General features: G+C 47.4%; 1 protein-coding gene across 2 annotated transcripts in view; it reads right to left on the bottom strand.

Annotated features, from left to right (window-relative positions):
- The window catches only part of itga9 (integrin, alpha 9), a 62,867-nt gene that overhangs the window by 11,126 nt on the left and 39,522 nt on the right, over positions 1 to 12,219 (bottom strand). Inside the window, exons 16-24 of one of the 2 annotated variants that reach the window (XM_076285813.1) lie at positions 10,609 to 10,761; positions 9,568 to 9,644; positions 8,742 to 8,889; positions 3,043 to 3,129; positions 2,658 to 2,737; positions 1,907 to 1,996; positions 1,079 to 1,187; positions 771 to 878; positions 96 to 296 (exon numbers count right to left, since the gene is read on the bottom strand). In XM_076285813.1, the coding sequence (XP_076141928.1) occupies positions 294 to 296; positions 771 to 878; positions 1,079 to 1,187; positions 1,907 to 1,996; positions 2,658 to 2,737; positions 3,043 to 3,129; positions 8,742 to 8,889; positions 9,568 to 9,644; positions 10,609 to 10,761 (855 nt within the window). In that variant the 3' untranslated portion in view covers positions 96 to 293. Of the gene's footprint in view, positions 1 to 95; positions 297 to 770; positions 879 to 1,078; positions 1,188 to 1,906; positions 1,997 to 2,657; positions 2,738 to 3,042; positions 3,130 to 8,741; positions 8,890 to 9,567; positions 9,645 to 10,608; positions 10,762 to 12,219 lie in introns of those variants that run through there. The other variant, XM_076285812.1, reaches the window with a different exon arrangement.

The following is a 12,219-nucleotide window of genomic DNA, read 5'->3' as shown; positions in this document are numbered from 1 at the left end:
ACACACACACGCACACGCACACGCAGACAGCACACACACACACACACACACACATACACACACACACACACACACCTACCCCCATCCCAACCTCTGAGCTGCTTCTGCCGGGCAGCTGTGTTATCAGCTTCTGTTTGGCGGCCCTGCAGGTTACCAGGAGTCCCCCCAAGGGAGGGGAGCATTCCTTGCAGGTGTCCCATTCCAGCCTTTCGTGCAAGCCGTCTGATCCCCCCCTAAAGTGATTCCATATGGAGGCCGCCGGGCCCTGGGTACACTCCGCCTAAGCCACCCACTCACTGCAAACACAATTAACAGGTTGATCTCCTGCATGATCTAGCCATATGAAAGCAGCAACGCAAGGGTTAAGATAACATTTTATCTGGAGGGAGGTGTAGCATTTCATAACTTCAATAAGGGGCCCTCGAGAAACAAACGTCGTCTGCCTACCTGTAGTGGCTTCATTAGCCCTGACTCTAGCTACTTCAGCTTTTTATCAGAGGCTGACCCACAGAAGCCCATATGAGAATGCCCATAAAGTAGGTCATAGACCAGGCACTGGGTGATATACATAAGCACAGAGTGCAGTAGGGAGAAGATGCTGTCCCGTCAAGATAAGATCTTTCCCAAAAATTATATATTAATACCATGGTATGTGCGTATATGTACCTCTGTTCAGTGCCATATACATAAATACATAGATACATACATACATACATACATACATACATACACATACATTAGGGTGTTATTGACATCTGACAATGCAATACCTGCGTGTCCATGATATGGAACATATCAGCTCCATTACCAGCCAGTCGGTTGGGGATCCTGATATCTACTGTGGATCCAGGCAGCCCACTCGGCCCGTTGTTTACAACCTACAAGAGTGCATCACAGACGTGAGGTGTGTGGAACAGAAGTTTGAGGTTTATTTTTTTGCCGTCACTAGGCGTTCCATTTTTTCTACAGGACCACAAGGATAATACTACAATACATTTTAAAAGAATTTCGCTAAAAGTCATTTTGCATTGAAATAAACCTCACCTAAGTAACTAACACAGTGTAAGGCGGTAAGTACCTGGAATGTGAAGTTAAGTGGTTGGAAGTTGCACTCCATGTCCTCCAGCTGGACAAATCGTGAAGCATCAATGGAATTTCCATACACAAAAGATGTTGGGTTCACCACACTGCAGACAGTGACAAAGCCAAAAATCAGTCCAACGGCAGACACCACCTTCTTCATCTGGAGGTATTTACTTCATCTCACAATATGTAACCTGTACACATTACTTCCTGTGTTTTAGGGACTGTATTAAGCCTTAAAAAGGAATGAGATCGCTCATTTAAATACCGGTATATGTGTTTTATATGTGTTCAGACAACTACTGTCCTGAAAACCCGACAGTCATCAAAGAATCAAAAATGTCCCCTGTGAGCGAAAAGTCGCCCCCACACAAGCTTTCATGTGAACTCCTCTGTGAACATGAAGGACACCATGGGAGATCACATTATCAGTTGCTCTGCTTCCTTCTACCAGATGCCAAGGACCCATCCGTATCTAGCCGAGGGCTCACTCTTCTCTCTGAAGTGTCTCTTTAGAGATAAAACGCCTCTCTCTCTCTGACTAGTTCCTGCACCAGAGGAAACCTTGGGCAAATGATAAAGACAGAAAACAAAACAGAGGGCTTTGCGGCGAAACGAAATATTAACAAGCCTTTTGAGTGGTTCTGATACAAAGACCCAACCTGGCTACGTCTGTTCTCGAACAATCACAACAGATACTCTAGCTGGTTTATTTTCCTAAGAAGTATCTATCCAGCTGTATTTGCCTGCAATGAGAGCCACGTATTTATCGAGGAGTCATTTATTTATCGAGGAGAACGTCATATGCTTGTGAAGGCCTTACCCGGTAATGGTGGTGTCGACCTCGTGCACCAGCGGAATGGAGATCTCTAAAGTGTTGTCATGGAGTGTGCTCTCATGTTCCGGATTTGCACTGCAACAAGCAAAACAAGTCATGATATTCAACCAGTCAGCTGCACATGTGCTCTGGCCATAATTAACTGTAGGTTTATTCTAAACGGGCCGGAAATATCCTCCCCTGTACAATACATCTCCTGTAATCATGGTTCCCTGTCATTATTTACAGGTTTCGACCATACAGAAAAATGGAAGTGCAGTATACATTGTGACACCTGACATGTTGCTTTCAGTTAGGCAGCTTACTTGTGCTGTTACCCTGAAAAGGTATTCTTTACAGTACATTCAAAGGTGAACCCGAGCCAAAAATACATTAAGGCAGTTCAGTGCCAATGGAGACATTTGACAGAATGAAAGCTAGCCAACAGCGTGTAATATACATTTATAAGTAAAGAAAACACATCTGGCCTGCATTACCGTTCAATCCAGACCTTTAAAAACAATGAGAGCTTATGACTGTGCTTCCTTGTTATGGCAAAACAGATTGTATGGGTGATTTTGAAATGTGCTACACACATAAAATGTGTTATTACTGAAACCGTGGGCCAAATTACCCATTCAGTTACTGCTGTGAAATGTCATCAGCATGGAGTCATACTACATACTACAGTCTGCACAAGGAAGGTTATATAGACTTGATCTGGTATTTCACATAACAAAGGTGGACTTAAACATACCTCCGTGCGTGAACTAAAAACTGCAAGGTCTCATTTTCTCCAGAGAGATGGCTCGTGTCAAAAAGCACAGCGAGGTGATACTGAAAGAAAAATAGAAGAGAAAAAAAAAAAAAAAACACATTTCAGACCAAAAATAATAATAAAAAGAGATATAAGAAATATCTAATGGCAAAATATAAGCTTCAGCCGATTACAGTCACAGAGGTTAGTGCTGGCAAAACACAGACAGTACAAGGCAGGATAACACAACATGGGAGGCTGATACACTCTAGTGTACTTGCTCCAGTATACAATAGGCCAGTCATCATTACAGAATTCATAAGCAGACTTTCGCCCTAAGGCACACTAGTTTTGCATTAGGCACGGTGGCACCATGTTTGCTTACCTTGGTCTGGGCCCTCATGAAAGGAAATCCCACGCTGCACTTGAGGAAGTCCAATTCAACAAGTTCACAGGAAATGCCCTTCTCTTCCTGGAGGAGAAACAGACACAGGGAGGACCGGAGACTCAGAGTGAGAGTGCGGTCAGTCAGGGGAGTGTTTGTGTGTGTGCGTGCATGTGTGTGTGTGTGTGTGTGTGCGTGTGTGTGTGTGTGTGTGTGTGTGTATGCATGTGTATTAAGGACTGTAGAGACAGGATTGCCACACAAGACAGAAAACAGAGCTCTTTTCCCTTTTTTCAGTCCCTTTTTTGCTCAAACCCTGAGGCCTGCCATGAGGTTTTCAAACCCCTCATTTCTGCCTACATGGATTTTGACATCCCATGGCACACACAAAAAACCAGCTATATGAAAACCCAAGTAAGCACTAGTCACCTTGGTATATGAAAACCCAAGTAAGCACTAGTCACCTTGGTATATGAAAACCCAAGTAAGCACTAGTCACCTTGGTATATGAAAACCCAGCACGAACGTAACCTTGCCCTTATCTCCCCACCTTCAGTGCACTAAGGCCACAAAATGAGGTGAACATAGCAGTCCAGAGTGCACTGCAAATACTGCCACCCTGTCAACCTGAGACACTCCTGCTGAGGACTTAAAAAGAAAGTACACAATCTAAAAGCATCTCAGGAGAAACTACGGTTGCCTTTTTATGGTGTACATATTTTACAGCACTTTATGCCAAGTGTACACGTCTTCCCCACTCCTTCTGTCTGAGGCCCAGTTGTAGATCACCTCCCTGTCTTTTATCACCAGGACAAATGGCCAAGGAGTGTGTTTCACAGACACGCTTTGAGGTGGAGCATGAATCAGGAGGGAACACGTGTAAGGACACATGCACACACACACACACACACACACACACACACACAGAGACAGACACAGACACACAGGTACAATATACTCATGCAAGTGCACTCATGCACACACACACACGCACGCACACATACACACGCACACGCACGCACGCACACACACACACACACACACACACACACACGCACACACACGCACACACACGCACACGCACACACGCAATCTCAAGGGCACCCACATGCGCACGTGCACCCTACACACTGTACACTCAGAGAGACAATAATTTGTGTGCACAGGATGCACACAAAGACACACATGCACACAAGCACACACCATGGACATACACACACACACACACAAACACTTATTCTACTGGACAGCGTGAGGTTAGCCTCCAGACAGTGTGTTTGGAAGCTTATCCAAACACTGTGTAGCTTCACCGGCTGTGCTGTGTAAACATTAGGGCCTTGACCCCAAGAGGAGTAAGCATTCTTAAAGTGAGACTTAGTAAGCCTGTTCTTAACCAAACCTCCACACACAGGGAACAGCAAAAGCTGAGATGCATCAAGATCTGACAGGCCAGCTGATAAAATGGCCTAGCAGAGTGCTTCTGGAATGCTCTATAAAGGCCGGGAGTGAGCTTTAGCAAAAACGAGAGCCATTCAACTGACATAGCTCATGTCTGAAGCAATTTTCCACAACACTTCTCTGCGCAGTTTATAATATGGCTATTTTTAATAGTGATTTATATTTAGTTTTTGTAGGCAGTTATAACATCTCCATCTTACAGATACAAATGCATGCACGCACACCAACATAAACACATGCAGGCAGACACACACACACACACACACACAGACACACGCGCGCATGCACACACTGCCGATGAGGGAAAACTGCACCGTGCTGAGAGTAATGGCTAAAGTGGCTCCACTTTCTATTGAAAATAATCTGGCAGCAGAGCACAGCGGCCCTGTGTGTTTTCTTTCTCTGCCAGGGCCCCCCTCACACAGCCTCCACACACACACACACACACACACACACACACACACGTCCATGGCAAAGATCAGTCATCACGGGGCGACACACACTCGCCCACGCTGACTAAGCACTCTGCAGCCACCCTGCCGGTACAGGGTAAGGGTGGGGTGCAGCACCAGGGCCTGGGTCCTCATCCTGGCAGTTAAAATAGTTTAAGCTGACCTTAAACTCTCTCTCTCTCTCTCTCTCTCACACACACACACACACACACACACACACACACACACACACACAAACAGACACACACTTAAACTCATATACCCCCAGCCAAGGTGGGTTACCAGGGAGGAGGAGGTGAGGAGTGAAAGAGAGAGAGAGAGAGAGAGAGAAAGAAACAGGGAGGGAGGCATGGAGAGGTAGAAGGGTGGAGAGCTAGACAAACTCCCCCATTGCAAACTATGGGGATGAAGGAATTTCCTCCATTTCCTGTAATCTGCTGTGTCTCTGTACAAACAGCGGGCATCCCTGGGGAGAGGGCAGGGCTTGGCAAGCAAGCCTGACTGTTTACCCATCACCCACCTGGCAGTCAGGCTCAGAGAGACAGAGAGAGAGAGGTTTAGGGGGGAGAGGTTTAACGCTCCCTTATTTCAACCATTGCTTACTTTGTCACATGCTTACATCAATTAAACGTAAATTACAAACAGAAGGCCTACATAATCATACTACACTCCCTGTCCCCTTGTTTGTCTGCATTTCTGAGACAGAGAGAGAGAGAGAGAGAGGGAGGGAGAGAGAGAGGGAAGGAGAGAGAGATGGGATTGTCTTCTCTGTGCACTTGCTCTATCATACTCTTTTTCTTTCCGCTTCCTTATTCTTCTCTCTCCTGTCTTTTTTCCACTCCTTGGTCTTATTTCATCATTGGCAAATCCAGACAGGGACTCTTGGCTGTACCCATGTGTGTAAATCAGACACTGCTTGTTTAAGTTCCACGAGTGAAGTTCACTTCAGTGTACTTAAGTAGAGATGACATGACGATACACAAGAGTCTACTCTCTCTCTTTTCACCCTCTCTCTCTGTCACTTTCTTCCTCTTTCTCTCTCTGTTTGTCTTCATCCCTTCCTCTCTCTCTCTCTCTTACTCTCCAACTGTCTCTCTATCGTTCACTGCTGGTTTCTCTTTCCCTTCTTACTCAATCTCCTAATTCTTCTTATTTATCCTTGGTACAGTAAGACTGAGGCAGGGCTGTTCAGTTTGGAGTGATTTACATCAGGACCCTCGCGGGGAAGACCGCAGTCTCCTGTGAAACTGCACTCTGAGCTGAGGGAAGCTGAGTGCGGCATTGACGGAGGAATTCCTAAATAAACACATATCATAACAAATCTTCACATGACAAATGGGAGAACATATGAATTTCCATGGTTAAGGACTATTCCTGGAATGTATTTTCATGAAGTTGTTAAAATATCCAACTCACTTGACTTGCACACTCTGGCCTGCAGCTCTGCGCAGTATACAACAGTATGTGCAAGAGCATGTGCGCATACACACTCACACAGGGTCTCATAATATACATACACAAATGCGTAGAAATACATAAACACACACATACACACACACAAACACACACGTCTTTCAGACAAGGGAATGACAAAAATTCATTCCACAACACAAAACCTGGCACAACCCCACACACACACACACACACACACACACATACACCGACCCAACCACCCCTGCTCCCAACCCGATATCATTCCCCTTCCTCCCCAAAATCTAATTGAAGGAAAACATCTGGCCGATCTAATTAAGCCCACTCCCGTGCGCAGCCTGGGCGCCTGGCAGAGTGTGAGAGGGGTGTCCTCAGGCGCGCCTGCCTGCCGCAGGGGTGCGACCGTCTCAGCTCCCGTAACCGGCTGGCCTCCGCCGGGCCCTCACTCGGCCGTTAGGGCTTGGGTTGCAAGACAAACACATGGACAACAGAGCCCCCAGTATCAGGCAGGAGGGAAGCAGGAGTTCACTCACACTCACACACACACACACACACACACAGCAAGAGGACGACGGTGGAAAAAATAATCCACGCCTGCGGGTGGAGTTCGGAGCTGACCTTCGACGTGCGCTTCAAGGTCAAATCAACAGCCTCCCGACACCTCGCGGAGCAGGGGTAATTGGGAGGGCCTCGCTCCGCTACAGTAGGGGCAATGGCAACAAAGCACCCATACCCCCCCTCTGAGTGTTTCCTCTCAATATTATTGCCCTTCTGGAGACTTCCCAACACACAGATAGGTGCTTGGGCAGGACTGAGGGGAGAGACTTCCAGTTGAAACAAAGGCAATAAAATAACTGTTTTTTAGAGGTAAGCCAACACCGTGTGCCGGTCGATTAGGAATAGCCCCTTTATAAGATTAAAAACCTGTCTATCACGTTTTATTTTTGAAAATATCGGTGTCAAAATAGCTATCAGGTTTAGCGTGGTGAGGAATCTGGGTGGTTAAACATCGCTTAAGGTTATAGACCAGCAGGACCTCCAAATGACTGTTTGTAAGAAATGTGTGTGGAGAGGATCTCGACTTGTGCCGTGTGGATGACAGGAGCGAGAGAAGTGAAAATAAACGAGTGGTATTGGGAGCTGTCTGAGGCAGACATCAACACCCTCTCTCTCTCAGGCTGTCAGGCCCGTTAGGAGCATGTGTGGCGATCTGAATCATAGAGAGAAAGAGAGTCTACAGCTTTATTTATCTTGCTCTTATAGAGGGGAGACTCTTTCCCCACCAGCCTTCTGGAGAAATAATCTCTTACAGAAAGAAAGAAAAAAAGAAAGAGACAGAGAAAGAGAGAAAGGAAGAAAGAAAGAAAACAAGTCTCACTCATGTACCTGCGACAATATCTGCTTGGCTCAACCCTTAAAGGTGTAGGTTTTTGAACATTCTAAGTTCCGCAACAATTGAAGGTTCTAAAATTCTATGTTGAATTCAATGAACCCAGATATTCTTTAGAATGTTAATTTCCCAACATTCCCGTCACACCGGTGTGACGGTACTCCTTTAAGGGTTAAAACAGCCAGGGTAAGCAGACAGACGGAGTTTGTAACATTCCTGGGAAATCCATTCAGTCCATTAAAGATCAGGCACACATGTGGAATCGAAAGGCCATCAACAAATAAGAAATATGACAGAGGTTTTTCAAGGTCTGAAACTAACGGATGAGAGAACGGGAGATCTGCTTTCATTCCCGACTACTGTCTTGGAGAGCAGTGCGGTATGGTGCGGTATGGTGCAGCGGGGGACACGGATGGACTGAACTAAATTAGTGCCACACACATGTGACCACAGGGGCTGCTAGCGGAGTGGCCGTGTGGATGACAGGCTGTGGAGAGACGGCCCAGCTGTTGTTAATGCCCCTGCCCCTCCCCCCCGCCCGTCCTCCCCCTGCATGTGTGGTTCACCCTGTGATTCCCATAGCCCACTGAACTCTCGCCAACACCCCCCCAACACCCCCCCCCCCCTTCGGTACTCACGGGTACCTTTTCCGCCTTCTATATTTCTCACAGAGCCTTTGATGGTATAGTGTGACAGTGTTTATATATAAGCGCTTAAAGCCCTTTCAACAGGTGCTAGGCATACTGAGATAGATAGAGCGTCCTTTTGTGGTTACAGATATTCTCAAGTGTAATTGACTTAAAGGTGCAATTTTTCACTCCCTCTAAATCTCAGTCTGCTGTGGCAGTTTGTCTTTGCGCTGGTCAATGACATCATATCTTTTTTTTTTTATGATACACAATAATCTTTTCCATATAGGGCAAATTAAAAAAAATAGTTCTTCCATTGATTGAAAAAGCTGGACGTACCCTCTGCCAGAAGTTGATGTAATGGACTTCCCTAGAGAAGTTGAGGAAGATGTTGGTGTCGTAGGCGTCATCGCCGGCATTGGAGATGGTCAGATTCAGCGAGACATTTCGTACTCCTCCCAGCGCCAAATGAGATCTAACATGGGCCCTGCGAAGGACACAGTAATACATCTTCAATCGGCCCATACATAAAAGTTTGTCATTGTGACAGTCTGTTTGGGCAGCTCTTCCTGTTTCAGGAAGAAGTCCTTATGGCCACCAGCACTTCCATCCTTTGTGCTTGACTTGCATGTTGGGCCCCCCTGCATGTACAGCAAAGTTACACTATACTATGGACAACACACTATACATTCATATTCTGCACATGGTATAGGCCCCATACTATACTGCATCTACAGTAACTACATATATATATATGTAGTTAGATGCAGTATAGTATGGTATAGTATATAATACCACTTTGTGCTGGTGTTCATATGACGTCTGCCTGATGTGATGTGGACACAGTGGTAAGCGCAGCAGCAGACCCTATGTCCTGTTATGAGTTATAACGACACAGGAAAGAGAGCTCTTTAAATACATAAAGAAATTTAAAAAAATAAAAAAACTCTAAACGGGCTAAATGGAGCACCTCCAAGGAGGCAGTGCGAGCCAAGCATGTGTCATGGCTCCCGCGTCCCCCACCCAGCCCAGCACTGTGCCTCATGACGTCAGCGGGCTCGGGCCCGAGCGGAGGGAGTGCCTGCCAAGGCAGTGGTGGTGGTGGTGGTGGTGGTGGTGGTGGTGGTGGTGGCGGTGGAGGAGGAACAGACGGGAGCCTGCTTACCCCGACAGCAGTAGTTTCCCATGGAGTCTCAGGTCGGCGGCGCAGTCATCTGACAGACAGTTCTTCTCAAACCATGTCTGGGTGAGGAGGGGAGAGGGGAGAGAGGGGAAAGAACAGGATGTTTACACAACGTTTCACGACAGACAACGTGACTTGGGACTGTGTGTGTGTGTGTGTGTGTGTGGGGAGGGGGTTTAGACTAGATGGCAACGTAATGTGGGATTTGAGACAATAGACTGGATCCTCCTTGTCGGACTGTTTCAGTGTGCCACATGAGTGGAAGTGCAATCGGAATAAGCTCCACTCTGATGGTCTGCGTGCTCCGCAACACTGAGCAAAGGACTTCAAGGACTCAGATCTCTGTTACTTTTCAAGGCTCCGCAATTGGCCCGTTAAGCCCCGTTGGCGTGATGGAGCGGTGCTGGAATAAATGATTGCAGGAGGTGCTTACAGCCAGGAATGATTTTTTACATTCCTCCACTAATGGCTCCCACCAAAGTGGTGAAAGATGAGGAATCTTCCTTAACCACCAGCCCAAAGGTGCAAACACTCAGTCCATTACAGGGGTGGGCACTGTACAAATAAATTCATCATCAACTTGTCCGAAATCCACACCGCAGAAAAAAGCAGACACCCTAGTCCGCAGCCCAGAACTTTCACCACACCTCTGTGACCTCATTGACACTTCAGTTATTAACTACATGTGTGAGTGAGTCGGGTGCAAGCCACTTCATAACAGCAGACGTCGGTGTCACGAAATTACTCTCAGAAACAGGAAACGGCAGGGTGGATTTGGGGAAATCTCTGATAAAAGTGAGCTACTGTGACTGTGCGGTCCCTCTGAGGGTGTGGATTAGAGGCACCAACAGGGCTTCTGGCCACCGTCCATCCAGTCTAGACAATGTCCCAAAAACACAAAACTACGGTCATCCTAACAAGACTGGGATAGTTATGCTCTGAGTAAACGGAGACTTTAGGAGGACGGCTCCCTTGGGCTCTGGAGAATGACTGAGGTTGGCTCATGAAGATGAGCCCTCTTACCTCGTTCCTGGTGGCGATCTTGTCACCCTTCTTCCAGCGGAGCACGGGATCGAGGGCGGGGAGATCGCGGTCCTGACCGCCCTCCAGCACGTGCTTCCCCAGGCTGTAGGCCACCTCGAACGCGATGGGAGCGAAGACATCCCTCACCTCTTTCTGTTGACACACACACACACACACAGACACATGGTCACACACACACACACAGACATACACATAGACATGCACACAGAGAGAAAAACCGAAAAACCATTAGAGCCAAATCACCTCGGGATGCAACATAACCAATAAAGGTTCTTAGTGTGTGGGATGATTCATTAGAGACTGCTCTCTCCAAAGCACTTCCTAACACAGTCCAGGCTACTGTACTTAGCTGACTCCAGCAGCCCAGGCCCTGCCACAGAGAGACTATCACAGACCGTCATGGGTGCGGGTGGGTAGATGGGTGGATGAGTGGAGTTAGAAAGATGGAAAATGGCATTTGGCAGTCTGATGTGGCGCTGCCCTTTGAAAACAACACATACACAAAAAACTCCATCTTTCTTCTCTCTGGCAGAGCTAGAATGCAGCTCCACAGTATGGAGGAGTGTTTGCCTTGGCACGGGGCTTGGAAACAGTAAAAACACCAAGCGCTGAATAAGATGGAGGGCCGCCCCATGTGCTCCGCACCGGAGGATCCTGATGGAGGCGGCTGGGGGGGGGGGGGACGTGGGAAAGGGAGACCCTGTCCATTAAACATCAATCCGCCCCCGCTTTGAACGACCCCGACAGGCGGAGGGGAGGCTAGCGTTAGCCGCGGGCGTGTCTTTCGCGCCGCTGGGCTCAGCGGGCAACCTCAGGCCACAGCGTGCCACTGGAGTCTGCTGGGCCCTGCAAACAGAGGAGCGTTTCCGGTTGCCTGGTGGGCCACTCACGCTCGTCTCCATTCTTCTGTTTGCACTCGTCTGTTTTATCACTCTGTCCATTTCCCCTACGTCCAGCCCAGCCGCCCGGCCACCCATCCCCTTCCTCAGCCAGGGCCGACACACAAAGGCCGACTTTAACACAGCGTTGCATAAGTTCACTATCTCAGACGGACAGGCATACACACATACACACACACACAGCCACACACATATTCACTTATAGAAATACACACACTCACATACTCCTATACATATACACATACAGACACACACACACACACACACACACACACACACACACACACACACACACACACACACACACACACACACACACACACACAAACTAACACGCACACACATCCTCTACAACCAGGCAGATGTCTACTACCTGGTGAGGTTGAGAGACTTATGGCAGGAAAGAGAGGCTTGTTAATGGACAGGACATGAATGGACAAAAACAGAGGGGTGGTTGGAGGTTATGACTTCTCAGAATGCTTTCTGCGCACAATATGTACCCCAACAACTTAACACCTGCAATAGAAATATTAACTATCGAGGCCAGAACTGAAAACACATTTATCCCACGCAGTGCAGAGATTTAAAAGGGAAGTCTGGGACAGTTTTATCACTCTCATGTTTTGGAGACACTCTCCATTTATCGCATAAAAGCAAAGCTCTTGTGCACAGCAACAGACAATCATTGTTG

This window comes from Alosa pseudoharengus, unplaced genomic scaffold (genome assembly GCF_046254945.1).
Source record: "Alosa pseudoharengus isolate Yale_2024_CS ecotype anadromous, Long Island Sound unplaced genomic scaffold, YU_APseudo_1.1 YU_APseudo_1.1_scf_15, whole genome shotgun sequence".
Classification (NCBI taxonomy): Eukaryota; Metazoa; Chordata; class Actinopteri; order Clupeiformes; family Clupeidae; genus Alosa; species Alosa pseudoharengus.
This window is presented reverse-complemented; position numbering and strand designations above follow the sequence as displayed.